A 26,737-nucleotide genomic window follows, 5' to 3' on the forward strand; every position below is an offset into this window, starting at 1 on the left:
ACTTTTACTTAGTCATATTAAGAACTCGTATCACTACTCCAGCACTTCAAAAAAGGATGAATGAATAATAGCTATTTTTGGCATTTGTGCATTTAAAAAATTAATTAAAAATAATAATAATTTTAAATACCAAAAAATAAATAAATCAATAAGCTCAAGCTTGGCTGTGCTGTGATTGTTGGAAACAACATTAGTTTTCACACATGCATTCACATAAATAATCAAAAGCCATTACAAAGTGTCTGATCATCTACTGTATATACAGAATAATCTTTTCTTCCCCCTTCATTGCCTTTTGCTTGACTTTTTGTGTGACAACTGCAATGATACAAGACAAGTTCATGGTGGGATAGATTTTATTTTTGATAAAAATTAATAGACAATTTGTGTATGAACTCTGCAAAGAATCACATTTGACAAACAGCTCTTTAGATAAAAATATCTACACGAATCATAAGGTTAAAAATACATTCAACTTCTTTTTATTTAAATTCACAGGTTTGCACTTGTGGTGTTTTCTTAATGGAAATGCAGCGTTGCTTCCAGTCCATGACTTGTGTAACTACAGCTGATTAGCATTTTTACAGCATGATGCTATTAAAAGTAAATAAAGTGAACTAGCAGCTGCATTGACTGGAAAACAAATGAACAGAAAATATGGTCTCAGCATTTTAACCTGCAGTCTTTAAGAATTTAAGCTTGATTGATGCACAACTGACGTAATTTCGGAAAAAGTCTATGACGCACTTTAGGTCAGTAGCTAACTTTGGTTTCAAAATTAATGAGTCCACTCGTCGCAATTCTTAACTGTTCTCCTTTAAGGGATTTTTGTGTTTTAATTCAAGTTGGCAAAGGACAGGGACAATGTTCCAATCCAACATAAATCCTATTGATTTGAAATGGAAGCCGAACACATCCTGGCTAAAGATATGGAAGTCTAACCGGTGTCATTATCCATCCATCCATTTTCTGAGCCGCTTCTCCTCACTAGGGTCGCGGGCGTGCTGGAGCCTATCCCAGCTGTCATCGGGCAGGAGGCGGGGTACACCCTGAACTGGTTGCCAGCCAATCGCAGGGCACAGATAACAAACAACCATTCGCACTCACAGTCATGCCTACGGGCAATTTAGAGTCTCCAATTAATGGATGTTTTTGGGATGTGGGAGGAAACCGGAGTGCCCGGGGGAAAACCCACGCAGGTTTCATTAACTAGTCAAAATTTTCAACCCGTCTTTGGCCAGGCAAGAACCGTGGTGATGTGAACTGAAATCCAAACTGGTTTTAAATAATATCTGAACTCACGCTAGCTAAAGAAGCGGTGGTCAAAATGGTAAAGTGTCCACAAAGAAGTCAAAAAGTCCGACCTGTTTTTCCATCCTATGACTAACCAAGAACTAGAGTGATCTGCTTTCTCTACTCAGCCTGGCTCAAGTGTCCTATAATCAGTCAAAAATGTCTTCCTGTCTTTCATTCCTAAAGCAAGAATCTTAGTGATCTGGAATTATTTCGGTTTCAAGCTGGCCAAGGATAGGGCCAACTTTCCAACTCGCAAATCCTATTGATTTTAAATCCGAACACATGCTTGCTGAAGAAGTGGCGATCAAACTGGGAAAGCAGCCCTCTACCAGTGAAAAATTCCAACCGCTCCATCGAGAACCCCAATTATTTTTCAACGATGTGTGCGCCGAGATGCTTGAGGTAGCTGGGGTCTCGTCGTTAAATCTTTTCGAAATCCGCCGGTCTCAAAGTTGGACTCGAGTTTCCTCATCCCTAATCAGACTTTTCTAGTTGACCACAATGTAAAGTTCAGCGGGGGTGGGGGCGGGGTGGGGGATATTAAGTGATGCGGCATGTCGCCATAAAGACTGAAGCATGACGACAACAGGTTGGGTGGTTGGTGTGAAATAAAAGTGACTCAGCTGTTCCAGCATACTTTGACAGTACTAAATCAACAATTCATTAAAAAAAAATAATAATAATAATAAAAACGGTAGTATGAAAAGGAGTGTTCATCACACGACTGGAGTGGATGATTATCAACTGCCACCTATGACTACTCAAATCCTGTTTTTCCCGCCTTGTCTATTAACAACACATTTGCGAAATTGTTCACAAATGAGGAAGGCCAGAAATGGCGAGACAATTGCGAAATTATCCGAAATATCCGAAACTCACTTCCGTTGAAAGCAATTGTCATTATCAAACGACTATATTATCAGACGCCTCTGTCATCTAATTATCCGATTGTGGGATGTCATGTCGCTGTGCGAAAAAAGTTACAACAATATCCCACCTTTGCTGCGCTCTGTGTGGAAAGAAGTGTTCATTACCACCACTTACAAAATTGAAGGGCAACATTATCAACTGATGACTGCAAATGTTCATGTTTGTCCGCATCTTAACAACAGACCAATATCATGAACTGGGAACACCAGAAATGGTGAAGTTTAACACCCAACACTCCTCCTGCCCTCTTGTGTTGAAAGCGAATAAAAAGCAAGTACCAAATAGTACCAATAATACATAACACCAGGCAGTAGCGTTGGCGTCATCTAATTATCTAAAGGCAACATAATTCTGAGTTAGCAGTGCAACAGGAAAATAAGTGACGCATCTTCTGTTATGGCTCTATGCAGAGATTTTGGATCTCTGTATAAAAATGGCTAAAAACCTTTTCAAGCTCCATGCGGTGATTTGAGTAGTGGATGATTAAAGTGCTAGTTTGGCCTCATGGTCACTTGCACTTGATGCCACATTCCAAGCATCAGGCAAGGACAAACAAAATAATGGAGTGTACACAAATGCTGTATACAAACTACAGCAAAAGTGCAGCAAGAGCAAAGTTGAGCCCGTCTCGCAAGAGAGGATGAGCTCGGTTGTCTTCCTACTCAACTGCGCCGGTTTTCTTCATCAATCTGACAGCAAAACGTAGCAGTAAATACTCAGGGCTAATCCACCAGTCGGACTTTGCTGCTGAAAATCCCGCTCAGAGTCTACAGGGGAGGATTTTAGCAGTTGGGGTAAATCCTTTTATCCACCCCCCTCCATCATTTTGGACGTCACGCTGGAGAAAAAGGTGGAAAATGCCACCCTACGGTGGGCAAAAATACAAAATGTTTCAAGGCTTTTAGTTAATTGGATCTAGCCGTGATGACGTAGAAAAGTGTGAGGCAGTAACCAGCAGTAACGAAGCAGTGAGGGATGGAGATGATTACCGTTGTGTGGTCAAGGGAACGCGTAAGAAAAAAAAGCATTACCTGCGGCACTGAAAGCTGCACATCATTGAATTGCTAATACGAATCATAGATTTAAAATGCAATAGTGTTCCTCTGCATATTCATCATTGACTCCTCGCAATTTCACATGTATGCAGATTTTTTAAAATCCTATTCTCCTTTTATTTACAACCAAAAGCCCTCTAGTATAAAGGTGGTGCTCTGGCGGCATCTTGGTGCCAAGGAACTATGTTGAAGTGAGGGGAGGAGCTTCTATTAGACAGACCAAGCTCTGGCTAACAGAAACGTAGTGCTTTACTGCCATCTTGTGACATCTTTTGGCAATTATCAACCTTTTTACAGAGGCCATCAATTGCACGCAGATTTTCGCTGGGGGATTATAGAACTCTATTTGAATTTATAATACAGGGGAACCTCCAGTGTCGAACACTAAAGCACAAATACTGTATAATAAAATATAGTAATATTACTCACCTATTTGAAGACACCTTGCAGACACGTATAACGCAGATCAATACGGTCAGTGGCGTTTTATAGGTACTGGTGGAATGTCTTAAGTATTAAGTAGTTATGTTAGCATCTTTTTGGTGAAATGTATTGTGTTGCTAAAATGTAACTGAATGTATTGCTCATATTGTACTGAGCAGCCAGACATTTCTGTGTTGCAAACCGTTCCATTTCTGGAACTGCTGTTATCAATACGGTCAGCTTTTTGTGCTGACAAGCCAAATAAGGTTCATTTAGATGCTTACTGGGCCCAAGTCTATTGAAGTAGTCTGAACTTCAAAATGTGGAACCTCCAGAGACGGACGCCAAACTCTAGTACATACGAACATTGCATAGTAAAACTACAATAAAAAAGATCCCAGTTATCATCACAGACGATTTCCTGTGCAGACCAGCCAATGAAAAAGTTCCTAAGCTTATTGGGCTGAAGTTTTGTCAAATTTGAGCTTATATGATGATTTGATGGTGGTTTGAATTCCAAATTGTGCCACCTTGAGAGGATGCACTGTAATCCAGGAGTGTATTTGCAAATTCACCTATTTGGGATTTTTTTGTGTGCAACCTAGCCTCTGTTATTTGCTGAAAAACCCTCCTATGTGTCATTTTTGTGCCCTTTCTATAAGATGCCCCAAGACAATGCCAAGCACAGTCTAAACGAGAATTGGTCTCAAATAAGTATGTTGAAGTGTTACAACTCAACTGAGCGTTTAAGATCTTTGTTTGTCGGTGAGGAGTTAATATTATCCCTGGATGGGTAGTGGAAGTTAGGAGAGTTTTTGCCACATGTGCACGGACACATGCACTTCTGGTGCATTTTTTCAAAATCAGATAATCTGTAAACCATCTATTTTTTAGGGTTCTCTTACAAGATGAATGTGAAATGATAAACTGTTTGAGGATAATAGTTTTTGGTATATCTACAATTTCAACAATTAATACAATGTTCCCCGCATATTCACAATTTGCTGCTTGCGAATTAACCTATTCGCTAATTGTTTTAGGACCCTATCCTCAATTATTCGCTGAAAAACACCTGTACGCTGTTTTTTTTGCTCAGGGCAAAATCCCATCTAACGACATCTTTGTTTCAAGTGAGTTGAGGAGCCTCATGTAATGCTTTGCCACTATCTTGTGGCATTTTGTGCCAATGAACTATGTTGAAGTGAGTTGAGGAGCTTCATGTTGTGCTTTGTGGGATCTACAGGCGCTTATACACCTTTTTAGGGGGGGGGGGGGGGTCAATTGCCCATGGGGTCACGCCAATTACTGTACTGCATAATGTCTATGTCTCCTCCTCCTCATGGTCTCAGTAGACATTGATAGACTTAAAAAAAAAATTAAAAAAAAAAAAAAAAAAAAAAAAAGCCACTCAGTTTAGCTGCGGAGTCCAGAGCGGCTGTTACTTAACAAGTACTAAGCATTCCACAAATGGTGGAATCAACAACATTGAATTACAGATCAACGCGACACAAAAATGTCTGGTACAAGGTATTCAAATTACAGTACAGAAATTGATATGTAATAGAAATGGGTAAACTGACAGCAATGATTGGGGGGGGGGGGGGGGGGAAATCCACCAGGAACGAAACGTTCAATGCAGCCTTTCTTTCGGGTCTGTTTTTCAGTTAATTGGATTTGAAGTGCGAGTCAACAGAGTTAGCGTCAACACAGTGAGCCGTATTGTCGGCGTAATGGAGAGGACAATGTGGCCCTATTGAGTGCGCTGTGGAGAGATTCTCCAAAGGACAACGGAGGCCGTTCAGATTGGAACGATACATCTGAGGAGACTTATCTAATAAACCCGTCCAGGATTTCCACTCCAGAAATCATCAGCGATGCTGGAGCACCAAGACACCTGATCTAGGCAAAATAGATCTGTGTTGCTACATTGTATTTCCTTAAAAGCATGACGCACCATGTTACGGGTGCAAGACGGCGTTCATACAAGAACACCGTCAAGTTTTTAAAGCAGAGGGACAGTGACTTCCTCTTTGTGGTCTCAGCATCGGCTTGCTTAAATGTGTCTTTCCTAAGCCCCGACACCCTCAACGTCACTTTGGGTGATAGTAACAAAGCCATCCCCTTCAGTCATCTTAGCCCCAAGTCCCGTGTCCAGCTCACCTCCGACAAACAGGGCGGCGGTGTTTTCGCCCCTGTCGGTCCGTTCCAGCTTGCGGTGCTTGCGCGGCGTCTCCTTTTGGGTGAAGACGGCGCGGATTCGCTCAGCACACACGTTGGCCGCCTCCCTTGTCTCCCGGGAGAGCTGCGACAGGCTTAGGAAGCCGTGGGGGAGGTCGTCCACCACACACAGGGTGACGGGCTGCCCGACGGCCCGCAGGCGCTTGGCGAACATCACAGAGTCATCCAGCATGGGGTCCAGAGCACACGCCTGATGAGAGCAAATAAAACAGACGTGTCAGGCATCTCAATGAAGGGATGAGGAGAAAGAAGTCAAGTGGCCAGTTCTCCTTTGTGAGAGCCATATTTTCCTTCTCGGTGATTCACTGGAGCCATTTTGAAAATCGCAAACAAACACAATCTGCCAAGGAGCTTATGTTGTCATCACTGGAGGCTTGTTTGTTGTACATTCTGTGCACGAACTAAAGTTTTCAAGAGAGGTTTTTGTCAAGAAAATCCTATTGGTCAAATCTTACTTGAGAAGATTAGCTATAGGTATTCTAGTTTACACATTTGACAGCAATTTATATACAGTATGATTATTATTTAACAGTGAATCTCACATTACCAATAAGGGACATTTTGGTGTTTAACGTGTCCGGTAGTGACAAATAAACAGTGTGATATAAGCCTGCTTTGCCTCTTATTTGGAGAACTGTGCTCGCGCGAGAACAGTGGATGTTTTATTAAGTTTGCATGTGTTTAAAGCATGTGGGAGGAGTAAAACCATTTTGAAAAAAGGTTTGATATGGTCTCTGTATATTTCAGATTTTCACCTATCGCGGCTGGATCTGGAAAGTATCCCCAAGGGGTTCACTCTATTTCAAATCTCATCGGATCAGGTTAAAGATGTGACTATAAGGAGAACAGTTAAGACTATGTTGATAAGAAAACCGCGCTATGACAATAAAGTTGATATGTTACAAGTCATTGGGGAATCGTAAATGTTACAAGAAATACCGGTAATCATAATGTTGGGAGAAAAGTCAGAAAATAAAATAAAGTCATAATATATAATAAAGAAAAACCATTACAGAAAAGAAATTAATAATGAGAAAAAAGTCCTCATGTTAAGAGAATAAAGCTGTAACAATATGAGAAAGAAAACAATGTAATGAGAAATAATATCTGTAATGTTGGAAAAAAGTCTATTATAGAATATTAGAGAATAAAGTCAGAATATTACAAAAAAAAAATAATTGCTGCTTTCCAACTGTAGAATTGACTGAAGGGCTCAAGGAATCATGTCAAATAATCACTCTCAAAGGTAGGAACTCTAAACATGTTGCTAATGATCTTGCAAACACATGCAGACAGGGAAATAGCTACATTTGAATACATAAAGAATGGAGTGGCTTAGTGATTCGAGCTCTTTAAGATGCAGACAGTGAACACAAATCATCCAACACGTGTAGCCTTTGTGTGTCTAAGGGCCTTCTGGTGCTTACCACAATGTGCACGGGCGGCAGAGCCTTCAGCATGCTGTCAGGGGCCAGAAGGGGCGAGCAGAAGGGGTCCTTGACCACCGGCGAACTGTGCAATTTCATCTCAGACAGTTGCTCCGAACGCAGCGGCTCAAAGCCAAGCGGGAACTCAGAGCCATCCTCGCCACCAGGGGGCGCTATGGCCACCGAAGACAGATCACTGTGCAAAGATTTATGATTGTCCATGGAGATGGTGAAGTGGACTTCTTCTGGCTGTATAACACAAAAGAGCAAAGTGATATGGCGTTAGAGTTCAAATAATTTAATGTAGCACCCATTTTCCATCATTAGAATGAAATAATTTTAGAGAACAAAGTCACAATATTATGAGAAAGAAGTCCTAATAGCGCAAGAGAAAGTTTTGATACTGCCAAAAAAATAATCATGTTACGAAAAAAGTCAAAATGTTAGAAAATTGAATAAGAATGTTACAAGAAAAATTGGAATGTTACAAGAAAAAAGTCACAATATTATCAGAATAAAGTGGCAGTGTTATAAGAAAGGTTAGGATGTTAAGCGAATGATGTAGAAATATGAGGGAAAAAAGTCAGTCTATTTGAAAGAAAGTTATGAAAATAAAGTGGTAATGTTAGGAGAAAAAAAATCAAATGTTAGAATAATTAAGTTTTAATGTTACAAAACAAAAGTTACGATTTTTCACAATAAAAAAAAATGTTACCAGAAAAAAAGACCTATTGCAACAAAAATAGTGTAATGTTACACAAGTTGTAAAGGTATGAGTAAAAAAATATTTGTTTTTAAATATCAAAAAATATAAAATTCTAATCATTGTTACAAGAAAAAAAAGGTGCAATATTACCAGAAGAAATGTTATGAGAGTAAAGTGATGATGTTACGAGAAAAATTACATAATGTGGTGCTAATGGTGTGGTGCTAACAAAGTGCTAATGTTACGAGGTAAAAGTCCCAATATTACGGGAGAAGTCGTAAAGTTATGAGAATAAAGTCGGAAGGTTAGGGGAAAAAATATTGTAATGTTCCTTGTATAAAGTTTGAATGCTATGAGACAAAAGTTGTAATGTTATGATTTTAGAAAATCACTGTTACAAGAAAAAAGTCGCAACTTTACCAGAAAAAAGGCCTACTGCAATGTTGTTGAACAATGTTGCAATGTTACATGACAAAAGTTGAAATGTTATAATTAAAAATCATTGTTACAAGAAAAATGATGCAAAATTACCAGAATAAATCCTAACATTAGGGGGAAAAAATAGTCGTAATGTAAAAAAATGGTAACATTCTAAGACATCTTACTGTCTTCTGACAAATGGAATGTTCAGATTGGGATAAAAAAAAAAAAAAACATTCCAGAAGCTGTAATGTTACAAGACGAAGTACGTGATTTTATGATTTTAAAAAATCAGTTATACAAGAAAAAGCATTATTACCAAAAGAAGTAACGTTATGGGAAAAATATTAAATGTTACGGAAAAAAAGGCGTAATGCTATGATTTGCTTTGCACTTCCACACAGACATGAAGCCTGACTAATAAAAACCTGCGGGGTGTTAAACAAAACGTCACTTCATGAGTACAAGGGCCTCCTTTTCAAGAAAAGCAAAAGCTGGGGAACAAAACAAGTCTCAGTGTGACCTACAGTGCGTTCAGACATAAGCGGTGCACAGTGGTTGGTGGAATAATGAGCTCCCAAGTCCAGGTATGTCTGGCTCTTCCCAGATAATTTCCCGGCGTAGTCCGCAGGCTTTGAGGGCGCCGGCGCGTCCACGTTGGGAGATGAGATGGACGCCTCGGACACACTCTTCCTCACCACGTCTGAGACGACAAAAAGAGAAATTAAATTGCCGGTGCTTGAATTAATAATCAACTATGGGGAGGAGTTGGCTAGTTAGGCGCTCGCTGGGGAAATTTATGGCGACGGTAATGAACAATTACTGTCAGAGGCCTTCTGTTTCAGTGAGGTGAACTGATATGAATGGTTTTACAACAGTGGGAAGCAACAGGGAGGCCCTAAGCGGATCCTGAGTAAAGGTAATCATTATGAATAAAAAAATGTAGGCTCTTGTAACCTTTAAAGTAACTAAATGAATGCACTGTAAACATGACACACATTGGTATTACACTTTCAAGCTGCCATTTTTAAGCTGCACAGCCCCGACACACCACGGCAAAATAAATCTAAGATTTTTCTGTGCATTACGCTTTTTCTCAGGATTTTTGGTTGCCAAAAAAACAAATCTAAAGTGGTGCCTTGAGATACAATTTTAATTTGCTCCAGGACAATGCTTGTATCCATCTTAAAACACACGTATCGCAAATCATCTTTCCCCATTGAAATGAACAGAAATGCAATTAATCCATTCAAGCGTCCCCAGAAAACACAATTCTTCTTTTTTTACATGTTTTCACAAGAAAACTTGCACTCAACAGTATTGTATATACTGTATCATAAAAACACGCCGTAATAACATTTGCAATACATATAAACAAGAAAAATGCGAGCACAAAACACAACTGTATGAACGCATTGTCCTTCCTTGTTGTCCTCCTCCTGTTGGGCGGTTGGCAAAACAGCTTAAAGGTCCATTACCGCCACCAACCTTCCACTGCAATGTGACTTGATCGTGGCTGCATGCTGTGAAGCTTATTGCCGCCATAGTCTAAAAAAATTAGCCCAACGACAGGTCATATCTCCAAAAATGTGCAAGTCAAACACATGCAGACAGTCACACCACTGCGTATTCACACACAGCCAGAAGGGCACTGGCATGTCTAATTTAGATTTTCTCTCTTTCTTTCCTTAGCATTTTGGGTACCATAAAATTACATTTCAGAGGGAAAAAAAGAAAAGAAAAAAAGACTGTAGAGTAAATGTATCTATTGAGGTGGGCGTGATCTACCATTGGTTACTGGGGAGAAACAGGTGTGGGGAGGGCTCTTGCTAGTAGTGTTGGGTGAGTTGGCTGTGACAGGCTATTTGAGCTGATTGCACTCCCCTTTTACTCTTGCAGTAGTGTGCCGGCGAGCAGTTACTGAGCTGGGTGAGACAAGGAGGAGGACTTTGGCAGCTGGTTTGGGTTTGATTCACCAGTGATGGAAGGCTAGCGGCTTCACTCACAGTTTGGGAGGACTTTTTGTTTTGTCATTCGTTATGGACAGTGTGGCCTTTTGCTGTGAATAGTAAATAAAAGCCTCGTCTGCTGACAACACGTCTTGGTGTCTGTGTTGAGTGAACCCACAGACGTAGCGAGTCTGCTACAGATAATTTTTATTGTATACTAAACAACAATATGAACACAAAGCTGTTGTTTCTGCTCTCATTTTTCATGAGGTGACCTCAAAACATCTAATAATTTTTCTTAGTGCACAAAAGGCCTCTTTCGCTTACATTTTGGTTGCATTTCTGTCTAAATCTATGTTAGTGAGCACTTCTTCTTTGCTGAGCTAATCCATCCACCTCACAGGTAGGGCAGATCAAAATGCTGGTTGGACAGCATTATTGCACAGGTGTGCCTTGCCTGCCCACAATAAAAGGGTACTCTAAAATATGCAGTTTTACCACATTTTCCACAAATGCTGGAAGTTTTAAGGGAGCGTGCAATTGGCATGCTGACTGCAGCAATGTCTACCAGAGTTGTTGTCTGTTCAGTATACTTATTATATTACCCTCACCTGTGGGAAAGGAGAGCCATAGTCGCCAATGCACTTCTTAGCCGTTTATTGAACGCCTGGAAAGCATTCATGCAAAAGCTGCTGTCGGCCAGAGCTTATGCACAGTCACTTATGCAAACTCGCCAATGTCATAGGCCATCCCATGAGGCCCCGCCTCTTAACAGCACATGCATGTACGCAGAGACTACAATACGTACAGTACATGTTCTGCTAGCAATTTATTTTCTGTGTTCAAATATGTTAATAAGTTTGGAATATAAAACGTCAGGGGCTTATAACTCAAGACAGTGACATAACGAAAACCGTTTGGTCGGCTCTGAAGCACATTTTGGCCAATATGAAGGCCGAAAAAGCAACATCAGCTGACACCCCCATTCCTCAATGTTCCTCCTCTATGGGTGACTTATTAAATCTACTTTATACGTCCCACCTTTCAATTTCCCCATTTCAAGTCAGTTTTACCACACAAGACTGCCATTACACAATAAATCTCACCCACAGGGGTCCCTGCTTTATAAACAGCAGCTTACCAGTGGCTTCAGGTTGCGCCTCTGCACCCGTGCTGGGCGGGTTGGCGGTTCTGTTGGAGTCCAGTAGAGAGTGGATCCAGTTCGACGCGCCGTACCTGAAGTCTCGGAGCAGCAGGGCCGTGTCTCTCTTCACCATGCTGAGTGTGCTCACCTTCTCCACCTGTTTCTCCGTGTGCGGCTCATTACCTGGAGGGTGTGTGAAGGGGAAACAGGGGTGTGTGTTAGATTAATGACGGAATGAGGAAAGCTAATAAAAGTAAAATGGTAGCATAGCAAACAAATGTGATGATTCAAGACAATTTCAGCTCCTAGGGAATTAAAAAAAAAAACAATAGATATTGACGGTAAACAAAAGTATAGACAATATACCGGTACATCGGATTAATTAACACTGCCCCGCTGCCTGTCAGACAAAATATTGCAAGTGCTGATTATTTACACGCTGCAATAAGGACACTGAGAGTACCGGTTAATATATATGCAAATAAAGATGAGTTGCGGGTTTTACAGGCACAACTCTTGCTACGGAAGAAATTATTTCAGAAAATACTGGTAATCACGTCTTGTTCCCTCCTTTGAGGGCAGACAATCCTCTTTGGATTAATGTTTTTTTTTTTTTTTTTTAAACTAAAAATAACATTTTTAAACTAAAAACAACAACAGTATTCAAGTCAAACTGGGGATGATACATTTTAAAATGATTGCCGAGACACAAATGTAAATAGAATTTATATGTTGAAGGGTTAAACTAATCGGCATCATAAAACATTATGACAATCAAGGTTTTTGTCTCTTAACTGCCATATAAATCTAAAGAAAAGTTACCACTCCAGATATTAAAACTCTGGCTTGACTAAGGCCCGAGATCCAGTTGAAGAAAAACAACCTCAAAGCATTATGCTGCCACCACCATGCGTCATTGTAGAGATTATGTTCTTGTGGTAATGAGCAGTGTTGTGTGTGTGTGTGTGCCAAACATACCTTTTGGAAATATGGCCAAAAAGTTCAACCTTGATTTCATTGGACCATAAAAACATCTCCCAAAGACAAGTGGGAAAATGTGTTATGATCAGATGAAACCAAGGTTGAAAACGGCGCAAGACAAAGGTGCATTTATGAGACTTCTGAGACAAAGTGTCCAATAGAGTTAAGAGATATGCTCTCAAGATATTTTCAAGACTTTAGATTAGTTAATATTTTTTAAAGATCACAGACCATGGGGGGTGACTCACCAATAGTATTAATTTATGTTAGCGTAGGTTAGTGGTAGACTACGGCACGTTACGACCTACATACAAAGTTGGGTTACGTCGCCACCATAGGAACGGAACTCCGTCACAAACTGAGGACACACAGTTTTCGACTTCAGAAATCCAGATGAGTCATTCTAGAATCAAAACACACAGTAGGACACGCACCTGCATAGGCACTAAGACATCTGGAGAGGACGCTGAGCGGCAGCATGGGATCCATGAGGGTGAGCAGACGGGAAGGCGAGGCATAGGCTGTCAGCAGTGTGGCCGGGTAGGCGGCCACAAGGCCGTCTGGCATGCGCACGCCGTAGGCGGCGGCGCGCAGCGAAGTGGTCACGCACAGGTTTCCCCCGGCACTGTCGCCTGCCAGACACACTTTCTCCCCGGTCCAGCCTGGATTGACAGAAGGCAGGGAAAAACGCGGCAAAATGTTGCATTACTGTTAGGGGGCAGTGATATGGCCTTAAAATAAAATTCTGGTTTCAGGTTTTAATTGATTTATTTTTTTTCCTTTGCTTATAGAAAAGCAAATGACTGACATTTTTCAGAACACATTTATTATTCTGGGATTGGCTTTATTTCTCCTGACACGAACACATTTTTTAAACTGTTTGCTTGTTTTTTACAGCATGTTTTTTCCCCAGCATTAACTTGCATCAACTCCCACAGAAATACTAAAAATGAAAAGAAAAAAACCCAACAAATATGTACAAAAAACAATGTGAAAATATCCCTTTTGGTTAAACTGTCCAGTTTGTCAACACATGCATGTAAAAAAGAATCCTGAATACAGTTTGTATGTTCAACAATTTAACATAATGAAATGAGTTGTCAAACTGCATGGATCGCAGAATAACAGCAACTGCTTGAGCTTTCTCCCAATCTTTTCTCATGTTGAGTTGGACAGGTGAGGTTAAGTGACCTAACTGCAAGATATTTGCTACTTGGCAGCACTTACATCGGGTAAAAAGTTCCCAACATATCAATAAATCACTGCATTTGTTGTATGTATGTATGTATGAATTAATGGGAACCATGTCACCAATGTTGAGCGCGACTGCATTCCACTGGGCTCTTCTCTAATGGTTGAGTAGTTTTTCTTAATTTTAGTTTTATACAGTGTTTGACTTATTTTGCATGTTTTGACAGTAATGTTAAAATGCTACTGAAAACACCAACCGTTCAGTTAATCAAGGTTTTATGATGGCGATAATTTGAGGAATTAATTGACTTTACATATTTCATATGGGAGAAATGTTTTGTATAATTAAGATGGATGGAAAAACACTGGGGGCAGAACAGTGTGCTGGTGTTTAACACGTCTGCTTCACAATTCCGAGGCTCAGGGTCCTAATGTCGGCTCCGGCTTTCCTGTGTGGAGTCTGTATGTTCTTCCCATGCTTGTGTAGGTTTTCTGCAGGTACTCCTGCTCCCTCCCACGTTCCAAAAACATGTATGTTAGGTTCATTGAAAACTAAATTGTCCATAGATCAGAAGGTGCATTTGACTGGCAACCAGTGCAGTGTGTACCCTACTTCTCACCCAAAGTCATCTGGGACAGGCTCCATTTCACCCAATGAGGACAAGCGGCATAGAAAATGGATGGATGGGAAAAATATTAGTGTTAATAGTACATTGAGCTGCTTATTACCTAGAAGGTGGTGGTTCCTCACAGCCCAGCAGTACGCATAGAAGCACTCTTCCAGGGCCCGTGGAAAGGGGGCCTCGGGAGCCAGGGAATAGTCCACTGACAGAATGGGGACACCCAGGTCCTGGGACCAGCTCTTCAGATAGGGCTGCACGAGAAGAGCCAGGATGGGGTGAATGGTAGGAGAGACCAAAGGGAATGTTTAATATGGTGTTTAAGCAATGAGGAACAACAGCTGCCACAATAACACAGAGAGGAAGAGGGGGGAGACGGGGAGATGAGCCGGGGGTGAAAAAGTGCACATAAAAACTTATTATTAAATTAAATTATTGGTCCCTGTGATGCAGTCTGTCTGCTTTCCGGCTTTATTGTCTAGACAGAGGCGAGCTGGCCCTTGCGGTCACCTCCATTTTCTGTGTGTGTGTGTCACTAACAAAAGGCATCCTCATTTGATGAGAACAAAAAAGGAAAAGACAAGAAGGGGTTGCTGCCAGATTATTTAGGACCTCAAAGGTTGCCATGAGTATTTTTACATGTCAAGGGATAAGAGTTATCGCTTAGTGCTGATTCAGCACCTCCAAAACTCAGCTGTGTCGTCTTGAGAGTGCTGCTGTCAAAATCATTCATCATCGTACAATCAACTGAGTGTGTGCAGTCAGTAGAGGAAAGCATGAACAATACAATGCCAATACAAAAACTCAGTTTTTACAAATAATCCTCAGTTTTGACACAATCATACACTACCTGTATATCATCACTATCCAACAGAAAGCATGTAAATTACTTTACATATTGTAATTTTGTTAGTTTTTTTTCCCCCGGACGAGTTATATGCATTTTTTTTGCTGCAAAGTGATGACATTACTAATAATATGTAGGTATCTTGTTATTTACTGTTTTATTGTTTACTCTAAAATGTGCTCTCATTACTTGCTTAGCTACCCGAATTTACTGAATAAACGGATCAATAAATTCTAAACTGTGCTCTCAATACATTTTTGCCCAGAATATAATTTATTTTACATTTTTTTATTTTTAACAACTACTTTTTTATTTTGTATTTAATGTGCCCTTAATGTAGCAGTGCAGCTTTTACAACAAAGCAATTTTTTGCAAAGAATCAACAAACATTTTCAGAGTAGTTTGCAGTAGAACAGCTCTCATGATGATGCAGTGTAGTTCTACACCACTGAAAAGTACAAGCACAATAATAAACAGTACAGTGTTTAAAAAATAGAAGCAATACCTCTCGGACACTGTCAATCAAATTGGTGCATTCCTACCTTTGAAAAGGCACAGCTCTTATATTGGAGCTCATGAGATGGTGCTAGGGTTCTGAAGTGTCCATTGGGTGTGTGTGATCTGTCATTGCTCAAGTGAGTGTCAGAGATTATGAGGTGCTCTGCCAGTCTGCCAGGTGCTCATCACCCACTAGCTCGAAGGGAGCAAAACAAATGGCCCACTCGTCAAGAGATAAAGGGTGTGTGGGTGTGCGCGCGTGTGGCTGGTTAATTTTACATGACTCCAGAAACCCTTCTGGTGCACACACTTCCTGTCAACCAAGAACAACACACACATCTGCTCTTTAACGCTGCACAAATGGTGCAGCGAGGGATTCCAAAAGTGAGCACAAGTCATGAATTTTCAATGCCAGTCAGCATCATGGAGTAAGCGTCACCGGAGCATCTGGTGTATCTTGACCGGCGCAGGTGTCACAACTGCAGTCCAAGCAACTTTATGGGGGAAAGAGATATGACCTGGCAAACTGTCGAAATTTAATCACCTCAGAGAGCACAAGAATGAGATCAAGATGTCTCAACTCTTGTTGCTCATTACATACTTTGTGGAAACGTGAAGGAAACAGCTTTAGGATTAGCGTCTGCTCTCTGTTCTATTCTCTGCAGTGTCCAAGTACTTTTGTCCAGCATTAGTGAGTGTTCCTGTGTCATGCTAGAGCCATGTGGATGACTGACAAGCGATGTAATGTTTTCATTACCATTCCTGTTTATCAGTTTATTTTTGAAAGGGGACAATGCAATTTCATAAAACACATGAAGTACACATGGTTAAAAAAGCCAGAATTAGCCAGAAGGCTAGTTTTCATCTGTAGTCCCCTGGCCATGATGTAAAAAAGCAGTAAAATACATCTACAAGACAATATAATACAGGATACATAATCAAACTATACTATTAAGAGAGAATAAAACCATAATTTTTTTGATCATAACAAAAAAACAACATAACATACTTGTCTTTTAGTGTTGGCAGCTATAGGTGTTAACTAGCCACATTTTCAGTTTTTTTGTGAAGGCCTTGTATGTTGTAAGCAGTTTAACCTCCCCAGGTACTGAGTTCACTCACCAGCACTCCCCACTGAGCAGGCTGACTTACTGAAAGTGCTCCTGCGCAGAGGAATGAGACAGTCACCTCTGACAGAGCCTCGAGTGACACGCTCAGAGCTGTTTCTTTGGCTGATGAACTCAGCCAGAGGAGCTGGGGCCAAATCATGCAGTACTTTATAAATCAAATTTAAATCTGCAAATATGTGAAGACTGTCCCAGTTTAAAAGACTGTATTTTATTTAAAATTGCCCAGTGATGATAGTGCCTTGGTTTTTTATCCATCACTTTAATTACTTGTTTGTACAAAACTTCCAATGTTTTTTTTTTTGCATTCTGACCAGCCTGGGACCAACTGGTTATGCAATAGTTAAAGTGACTAAGAATCATTGAATGCAAGTAAAGTTTTGCAGCTTCAGTTGACATTTCATTCCGAATTGCACGAAAATTTGCGAGGTTTAATTTGATATTTTTACACAATTTGTCAATATGGGATTTAAAGGAAAGCTGTGAATCTATTATTAACCCAAGATATTTGTATTGGCTGACAATTTGCATTTTTTCTCCATTAACAAGTATGTCGGGGTCAGGTGATACTCTATTTGTTTTAGTGAAATACATGCCTACAGTTTTAGAAACGTTCAGCTGTAGACAGCACTCCTGCAACCAAGTTGTGACACAGGACATTGTATTAGTGAGTTTAGCAGCAGCAGTATCTTTGGAGCGACCATGAACAAAGAAAACTGTGTCGTCTGCATACATTACGCACTCTGCTTCAGAGCAAACAGTGGGCAAATCGTTGATATAAAGACTAAATAAAAGGGGGCCTAATATTGATCCCTGAGGGACTCCAGAGGTTAGCCTAAGAGACTCTGATCTGCAGTTGTTAACTGATACAGATTGTGTTCGGTCATGCAGATATGATTCAATCCAGCTCACAGCTTTGTGAGAGAAGTTACATTTTGAGAGCTTGGTAAGAAGAACAGAGTGATTTACTGTATCGAAAGCTTTCCTGAGGTCCAAGAACACCGCCCCTACAACGCCACCCTTGTCGAGAGAAGATTTTATTTTCTCAATGAAGACGCATGTACCCATTTCAGTAGAATGCTTGGATCTGAAACCAAACTGCATGGCGTGGAGAGAGGGGGAGCTGCTGATTAAATAATGGACAATTACCTATGATACAGGTAGGGCTGGGGTCTGCATTGACCAACGTTTTGTGACAAAAGTTTCTCAAACCCTAACTCCAATTACAACTGTACCCCAACCGTGCACCAATAACACAAACATATTAAACCAGAGCTGCCAACCTATAGAAAGTCACTTCCAGAACAATTTGTCCAAATTTGTCTGAATTTCTAGATTTAAAATTTTTTGTCAAGTGGGACAGTTATTGTAGTATATTATTTAATTGGACAAAAATAATTCTGCATACTGTTCAATTGCACAAAATAATCATTACTCTATAATCATAATCATTGATAAATTATGGCTTCAATATTTGTTATTTTAATGTTTTTTATTGCATTAACATTGTAATGGCGGAGGCAGGTGCACCCTGAATCAAAGTATATGAGATTTCAACATGCCGTCGTCAAAAATATCTGTCTATAGACAAATTCACCTATCAATTCTGTTTTTAACCTTGGTTAAAAAGAAAAAAAAGTCTATCAAATCAGATTAATCAAATCTCAAAAGTCAATTAAAACTCAGCACTCTATTTTACTGACAAACAAATAGCATTGTTGGTAACTGGACAGTTTATGCATGGACAATAGTAGGGCTACACGATTATGACCAAAATAATAATCACTATTATTTTGACAAATATTATAAACATGATTATTATGATTATTCCTCATGTTAGGAGAAAAGCTTTATTTTTATTGCTTACTTTTCAACAAATATGTAACAGTTTTCAGTGCAAAATGAATCTTTAAATAAGAATAAATGCTAGATAATAAAAAAATAAATAAATGTACCCAAAAAAATTCTACTTTACCAAGGGCTAACTGCAAGTATATGCTATTACAAAGTGCAATCACGAATTGCAAATACAGTTTATGCATAAAAGGCAATAACATTAGTCTGCATTTTTCAGTGTGGTCAGGCCCGCTGAAAAGTTGAAGTCAGGGCAGCCGCTACAACGATTGTTAATACTACAGTATGTCTTACCGTGACACGCACCCTCTCTGTCAACGTGCTGCGAGGGCTAACTTCAAAATAAAAGCTTCATATATTACTACATTGGACATCAATGCCATTTTAGGCTTTTATTTTGAAGGTGGCCCAGGGGGGCGGTGCAAGCCCTTAATGAAGCCATGTGTCTACCCCTTGGTGGCTCGCTGACTAGGTTGCGGGCACCTCAGCATATGAAGCACTTTTTCATATGCAGCAGTGCCCGCATTTCAAATGTAAAAAAAATAAATAAATACAATTTTTTTTTAAATCACCCATGATCAGACTCATTTAATCGCGATCAGGATTAAAATTCAATTAATTGTGCAAGCCCTCCACAATAGTTTAGATTTCTATTTTGTGAATGTACTGGTATAGATGTCTTCTCTTGCATGCTATTTATAGTGTATATTTCTATTTCCTATATCCACTATTGCTACTGAAATGATGGAAATGTCCCCATTGTGGGACTAATAAATGTTCTTACATTACAAATATTTATTAATAATAATAACATACTTATAACCTGACCCGGTTCTCAGATGACATCTCCAGTGACATTTCATTTCCGGTTCAGAAGGGATTTTGTGAGGCCGTGAATTATTTTACATTTTATGTCCAGACGCGTATTAGCTGCCTTATATTGTTGTTCAAACTTGGTTACGCTCTCCTATAACGCAGTTCCAGCCAGACCTGTGTGAAAAGTGTACTGTATGACCCAATCACTTATTTCCATGTTTTACGACGTCATGACACGATAGCTTACTAGCGATGATTAGTGACTCGAGAAAACCTCTGCCTCTGCGGTTCGGACGCTGGATTCCACCACCCACCCACCCAAAATATCTGGAACAATCGGTGTTACGGCAGTAACAAGTCATCGTTCAGTGATTTCCATAACAGAATGCGGACGTTCCAGGACATTTGACAGCTCTGCTAAACTAATTACTCCTTACACCTTAGACTTGGGCCAATCAGAATCTCTGATATGATTGAGACATAAATATATCTGACATCATACACGCTACATACATGCAGCATTTCATTTCACGCTCTTTTCTCTTGTGAGTGGTAGAGCAAAGTATTTGTGGCTTGAAAGCACATACATCGGGTCAAAGGTTTCCAACATGCCGATCAATAACTATTTTTGCAAAAAGAAATGGCACCATGTATTTGGCCATTTTATACTGTATACATGATAGGAAAACTGTGAAAATTATGTTGTCGGTTTCTTAGCGGGACTTAAAGTTGTGAGTTGCTTTTCAAGAAAATTGTGATTAGAGGGGTTGGAAAAGTTGCTAAATATAGCGACCAAATTGCTAAATGTCCTTTTATAAACTACAATGGATATGAGAAACCTGTCCACCCCTTTTCAAATGACAGGTTTTTGTGATGTAAAAAAATAAGAAGATTAATCATTTCAAAACGTTTTGCTCAACTTCAATGTGACATATACTCAATTGAAAAACAAACTTAATTATTTTATGGAAAACGCAAAAAAATAAAAAAAACTTGCACAAACTAAACAATAACCTGGTTGCATGATGCTGTGGAAGCACCCATTGGATCACAGCTTGTGCAAGATGTGACTACAAAAAATGACAACAGGAAAAGGTTAAGATCAACTAACCTTTATTTGGGGTTATTCAGAGGCACTTTAAAACGTGGCAGATTTATGCTGACTGCAATTTACATTAATTGGAATGTGACCGGATGATTCTGAGCAAAGCCACATCCCCAGTTACAAGAGGATGTTTACACTTGTGCAACTGCATTATCTCAACGGTTTATTTTTACTCCCCTTTTTAAAAGATTTTTTTTATTGAGTTGTACAGGTTAAAGGACACATTAATTGTGGAAAAAAGTTTAGAAATGATTTATCTTTGTCCCATTCTTTTATATCACAAAAAACCTGGCATTTGAACAGGGTTGTGTAGATTTTTTTGTATCCAGTGAAGCTCCTCTCTGTTTGCAGCCATTTTGTTAATGGAACCAGTGCACAACAGCTACTGACAATGGATAAATATTGAATTGAAACCAATTGAATTTGGTTAAGTTCCTTTCTATTAAACAGGACATGAGTCGGTTGAAATTGGTATAAACAAAAACCATCTAGGCTATAACTATGAAACTATCAAAAAATGGTAACTCAGCATGCCTTCTTGTGCCATGTGACCGTGTACATAACCATCACATCTTTGTCAGGAGTCAGGACCTTTGTAAACAAACGGAGGACCCTCTGTAATTACATTATTAACATATATTTCATGTTATATTACATGACAGCCTGTTGCTTTGTCCCAAAGCTGCTGATCAATCTATTTTAGTTGCTTTCACACCTCTAATGTGTAACGAAGGAGGAGGGTGGGCAACATAACTCATCTTTGCCTTTGTGCAAAGGGTTTGTTGGGGGGAGAGAAAAAAAAATAACCTAATTGTACCTCGTGGGATTTAGAGGTCTGCGCCACAAAGCCTCCGCCGTGGAAGTGGATGAGCAGGCAGGGGGATGAGGGCAACCGCTTGGTCTTCAGCCTCAGCGAGAGGGAGATGGCGCCCGCATCAGAGCGGGTGAGCGATAGCAGGGTCTCGCTATCCTGCAGAGAGAGAACAGAAGAAATGAACAATCCTTCAAGAGTAAGTTTAAAGCATCACATTAGGACAAGTTGTAAACACGGCTTGTTTTATTGTGAGTGTTAGGGCCCCGCAGAGAGCGGGATTAGCAGTTGTGCACCTGCATGAACACGCACTCATTGTGCAACACAAACAAGCAAGGTTGATGAGATGTTGCCAATAGGCCTTTTTATCCCGCTGATGCAGTCTTGTATTTTTGTGACACTGTAAAAGCGCCACTGTGTTTTAGTTTTTAGCGAGATCAATGACTTTGAGACGTTTGCTAAATTGCTTGTCTCGGGTCACGTGCCAGTCTCCAAACAAGGAAGATGAGCGAGATGAAGGGGAGCGAGTGAGGGAGGGGGGAGAGAGAGAGAAAGAGAAAGAAAGAGAGAGAGAGAGAGAGAGAGAGAGAGAGAGAGCGAGAGAGATGAAAAAGTGGTAGTGACGACAATGACAGGGATGGATTACGTGTGGAGACGACTGGGAGAAGCTGTCAACAAAATTCCAACTCCCAAAAATTTTTTTCTGAATTTTCATCACTTGAATATGCAAGCTTTGCAGAGAAAACCCAGTGGAAAAAACAGCGTTAAACTAGGTCAGACAACTATTAAGAATGGATTTACACTGCAGAGCCAAGCGCCCGATTCTGATGTTCGTGCCTATATCAGATTTTTTGGGACTGTTAAGGGGTACCTTTACTTAGGAGTTGAATTTGTTCCGTGACCAAGGATGTAAATAAATTTACTTAAATATCAAATACATTTTCAACATTGAAATAAACTGAAATGCCATGCAGCTGTTCCAGTCCCCTAAAAAAATACATGTTTTTACGTGTTCTTAATTAAGAGAAATAGCACTGAATTGTATAAAAACTTAATAAAATTCAAAAAATTCAACTGGTTTTGTAAAGTGTAATTACTGTATATACTGTCATTTTTGTGTGTTGGATGTATGACTTTAAGGGGTGTGGCCTAGTGACTGATGCTGTCCACGTGTGAGCCTCTGGGCGTGAGTTGTGGCCTGTCACTGTCCTGTTCAATAAACACCGGAAAGTGCATCAGTGACTGTGACTCTCCTTGCCCACATTCGAGGGGATTACAGTATTTTCAAGGTGCCATATTTTATCAACTTTTTCTAGTATTTCATATTTTGGCTAGCAATTCAAAGCTAAAACATTTATTTAAAAAAAATAAAAAATAGCTTGAAGAGGTGATGGCTCATAACTCGAAAAACTTGTAGGTTGGGGCACTTGTAAGTCAAGGTACCATTGTATTTCCATGTATATTTCAAGTGACACATATGCCATATGCCTGTTTATACTCAGGGAACACATGAAACAACCCAAATGTATACGCACCCAAATTGCACGTAAATAACTTCACAAGTGTCAACACCAGGCTGTGACAACACAAGAGTAAACAATAACACTGTACATGCATAATACAAATATGAAATGTTCATCGGGTTTAGTTGGCCTAGGCTGACTCTTCCCCCTTGATTAAAATAAGGATAACAGTTTGTTTGGAAGAAGCAAATCCATTATTTCACAACACCTAAAACTAGGAGTAAACGCAAAAGGTCTGATTCCGATCTGAAGATAACTGATTCTTTGCATTTTTGTTTCTACTTTCGCTGCCATGCATTTTGCAGTTGTGCCACTTGGGAGCAAACAAACTGGAATTGTGTCACTTAAACCATGCAGTGTAAATACAGCCTTAGTGCAATCAAATGACATTATTGAGTCTTGTCTCTCAGCGAACCACATGACGGGTACCTGTCCTTCCCGCAGGTCATACGAGATGAGCCTCATCTGAACCGGAGCGGCACCGATGTGCGCCGAGGGCGGCGGTATGGTCACTGACGCTCGGTGATTGGCTGCCAGTGGGAGGTCGAAGGGCACAGGAGGCACGGAAAGCGCTCGGTTCACCTTGACTGGTGTGGACGTCATACTGGCCAGACTCTACGGGCGGGAGGGGAGGAGAATGAGAACAAATTGAGAAAATGAGATTGTGAGTTACAAGGCAAGTTCACTACAGAGAAAGAGAAACTACAGTACATGAATAAATCATAAAGACTGCTGAATGAATTGAATTTGAGTCTATTAAGCACAGCGCAAACTGAGTGTGCCTTCATGTGCCGCGTGACCATGTATTCTTACGCCACTGCACAAACTAGTTAAAGAGACTCTAAGCAGATATCCATGTTTCTAAATACATTAAATATTTTTGAAGATAAGTGCTGAAAACATATGCAAAGACATAACAATAGTCCTGAATTGTTGAGACATAGCTTAAGCATCTTTTTCACCGCTTGAATTTTCCTGATTTTGTGGGCATGATGTCACGGGGTGGGGTGTATACTTTCTAGCGCAGGTTCCCTCACCAACTACCGTATGTAAGTACAAAGTGACGTCATTTCGTTTGGCTATGCTGCTCAGTTGTGTTAGCTGTGCTTAGCTTCCATAACAAGGCCCATTTACCACTGCAGCGTGCAGTTAGCAAGCTAACGATGGCTTCACCCCAAAAATGCGTCTTCGCTGGATGCCTCAATTTACAGAACAGCTCGGTAACATTTTTTAAGCTCCCATAAAATGAGGAAACAAAAAAGCGATGGATTGACTTTATAAAGTCACACGTGGATGGTGAGCTGAACATCAACACCACCACACGACTCTGCAGTGCGCATTTTACGACAGATAGTTTTGTAAACTTTCACCAGAGACAACATGGCTTCATGGGTAACTTGATACGAGTGAATAGGGCATTGCCAACTGTCTTAACTAGGCTTCCTCCTACCGTCCTGGTGTTGTCAGGTGCCGTGTTCGGCTGTGACATTATTCCACCAACAATGAGGGTACGTTGACTTGTGTGCCTAGTTTTATGATTATAGTCCACAATAACCGTTCAATTTTTAAGTTGAGCCTCCTAACGTGATTTTACTTCGTATAAGCTATCAGCCCCCTCAATATGTTTGATTCTTTTTGGTGCATCCATTCGACACGCCCACAGTGTCTGAGAGCTGGCCCTTATTATTCAAGTTTTGAAACCTGATTTTATATACTTTGCAATTTTTTATTCATTCAAATTTGGTAGGCTTGTTAAGCTTACTCTTCTCTGTGGTGTGTTGGGTTTACATGCCATTTTTTGGGCCTGTTTAGTGCCTCTTTAATTGCGCGCCGTTTGTAACCTCGAAATCTCGTATAACAGGACCGTCGGAAACCAAGGACCCCTGTACAGTGGTACCTTGACTTACAAATTACCAGACTTAATCGAACAAGTGACGGTTTGCAACTCGAAAAAGTCGTAATATTGAGCACTTCAAGGTCTCAGTATATGAGAGTGATGGCCTCTATTTGAGCCATTTCTAAGCCATATATCCTCAAACGATGTAGCGCACAATGATCGACCTGCGGTTTACGTCATCCATATGGTTTTGTGGTATATGCTGGTACTAGAAATAGAACTTTTGCCAGTGGAAAGGATGAAACACAAATAGTGATGAAGCGAGCTGGCAAAGTGGCAACAGCTTTCAACGACTCCACTCACCGACAGCACTTCGGTCTCTGTGATGTTCCAGAAAGTCTTCCAGAAATGGACATCAAGGTTCTGAGTGATGCGCTCAAATTCGGCCCCTCTCAACTCGGGGTCGATGGCATACTTGCCCGACGTAAATAAGGAGCTGGCCGCTACACCTTGGGGAAAGGTTGGGGCATATGAAATGACATGAGCGCATTTTTCAATTGCGTTGCGGCGTGTGTTGTTTGGGAGACGATGGATCTTGGAAAGTAAAACTAAACAGTAGACCAGTGTTGCAGTGAGTGAAAATCATTTCATTTTGGGAAATGGATCTCGACACCTGTGGGATCTGTCCAAAACCTTGAACCTTACTGACTCACAGCACTACAACCATGTCGCAATATAAATCTTTTATGTCTACACTGCTCATGCAACTTTGAGACCAAAGCATTTTCTGCGTATGGCACTTAGATGCAGCCTTGCCTCTAGTGTTTTTGCCCCCAGTTGTGCGCGAGGATGGACGGACAATACTAAGGAAGGAAGGAATCTATACAGACACAGGGTAATTTGTACGTAGCCTACTCTGTTGACGAGTACAAAAGCTTTCAGACTAAAGATTCATTATCTCCGTTGGGACAAGAAAAAAAAAGGGCCAACTTTGCCCAGTTCACTCACCATACGGTGCAATACTTCCTGCCTCCACTGTGGCGCAGCAGAGAGTACAAGAATGAGTGAGTTGAACAACTGGAACTTTCAAACACCCCCAAACAACATATTACATACACATCACTGGTACCCTTACCAGTGATGGCATAAGATAACCACCACCTTGCCCCACTGTGCCACCCCATCTTTAAACCATCAATCTGTTTCCTACAGAGTTTGTCCTCATTTGAGACACAGGTGAGTTTGAGCCTATCTCAGCTGAATTTGGGGCGAGAGGTGGTATATTTTGGACTGGTCGCCAGCCAATGTCAGGGCACAGATAGAGGTACAAGCGTTCACACTCACATTCACACCAATTGAGAGTCTGCAATAAACCAAGCATTCGTGTTTTTTTAATCTGGGAGGAAGACTGAATGAAACCCACACAAGAACAAGGAGAACATGCAAACTCCACAGAGGCAGGCCTAAGCCTAAAGTCAAAAGCAGCACCTCAGAACTGTAAGGCAGACGTGCGTACCACTGGGGCACTGTGATACCCTGCTCAGAACAAAATGTGCAAAATAAATAATTTGAGTTCTGTTTTATTATACAATGGCTTACTATATGGCTGTTTATACTATGTAAATATTTTTTTAAATTAATACAGGTTTATGGTGAGTTTGAAACGAACACAGAGGGTTCTCAGTTTATGCTCCTATTCCAACGATGTAACCCAAATTTGTACATGCAGTCCCCTCCAAAGGTCTTGGCACAGCAAGGTCAATTCCTTTGTTTTTGTTGTATACTGAAGACATTTGGGTTTCAGATTAAAAGATGAATATGAGACAAACGTTCACAATTCCAGCTTTCATTTCATGGTATTTACATCTAGATGTGTTAAACAACTCAGGACACAGCATTTTTTGTTTGAAGACACCCACTTTTCAAGTGAGCAAAAGTA

The 26,737-nt window shown here is 40.4% G+C and overlaps 1 protein-coding gene across 6 annotated transcripts in view; it reads right to left on the reverse strand.

The window, feature by feature from the left end:
• Positions 1–338: 338 nt before the first annotated feature.
• The window catches only part of lipeb (lipase, hormone-sensitive b), a 62,772-nt gene continuing 36,373 nt past the window's right edge, over positions 339–26,737 (reverse strand). For 3 of the 6 annotated variants that reach the window (XM_061776061.1, XM_061776063.1, XM_061776057.1), the window contains 10 exons: positions 25,807–25,833; positions 25,162–25,307; positions 23,391–23,576; positions 21,445–21,597; positions 14,490–14,634; positions 13,004–13,231; positions 11,586–11,771; positions 9,023–9,198; positions 7,370–7,618; positions 339–6,132 (listed from right to left, as the gene is read on the reverse strand). In XM_061776061.1, coding sequence (XP_061632045.1) covers positions 5,773–6,132; positions 7,370–7,618; positions 9,023–9,198; positions 11,586–11,771; positions 13,004–13,231; positions 14,490–14,634; positions 21,445–21,597; positions 23,391–23,576; positions 25,162–25,307; positions 25,807–25,833 — 1,856 coding nt within the window. In that variant the 3' untranslated portion in view covers positions 339–5,772. The remainder of the gene's footprint in view (positions 6,133–7,369; positions 7,619–9,022; positions 9,199–11,585; positions 11,772–13,003; positions 13,232–14,489; positions 14,635–21,444; positions 21,598–23,390; positions 23,577–25,161; positions 25,308–25,806; positions 25,834–26,737) is intronic. The other 3 variants (XM_061776062.1, XM_061776058.1, XM_061776059.1) reach the window with 2 other exon arrangements.

The sequence above is a fragment of the Phyllopteryx taeniolatus genome, chromosome 6 (genome assembly GCF_024500385.1).
Source record: "Phyllopteryx taeniolatus isolate TA_2022b chromosome 6, UOR_Ptae_1.2, whole genome shotgun sequence".
In the NCBI taxonomy this organism is placed as follows: Eukaryota; Metazoa; Chordata; class Actinopteri; order Syngnathiformes; family Syngnathidae; genus Phyllopteryx; species Phyllopteryx taeniolatus.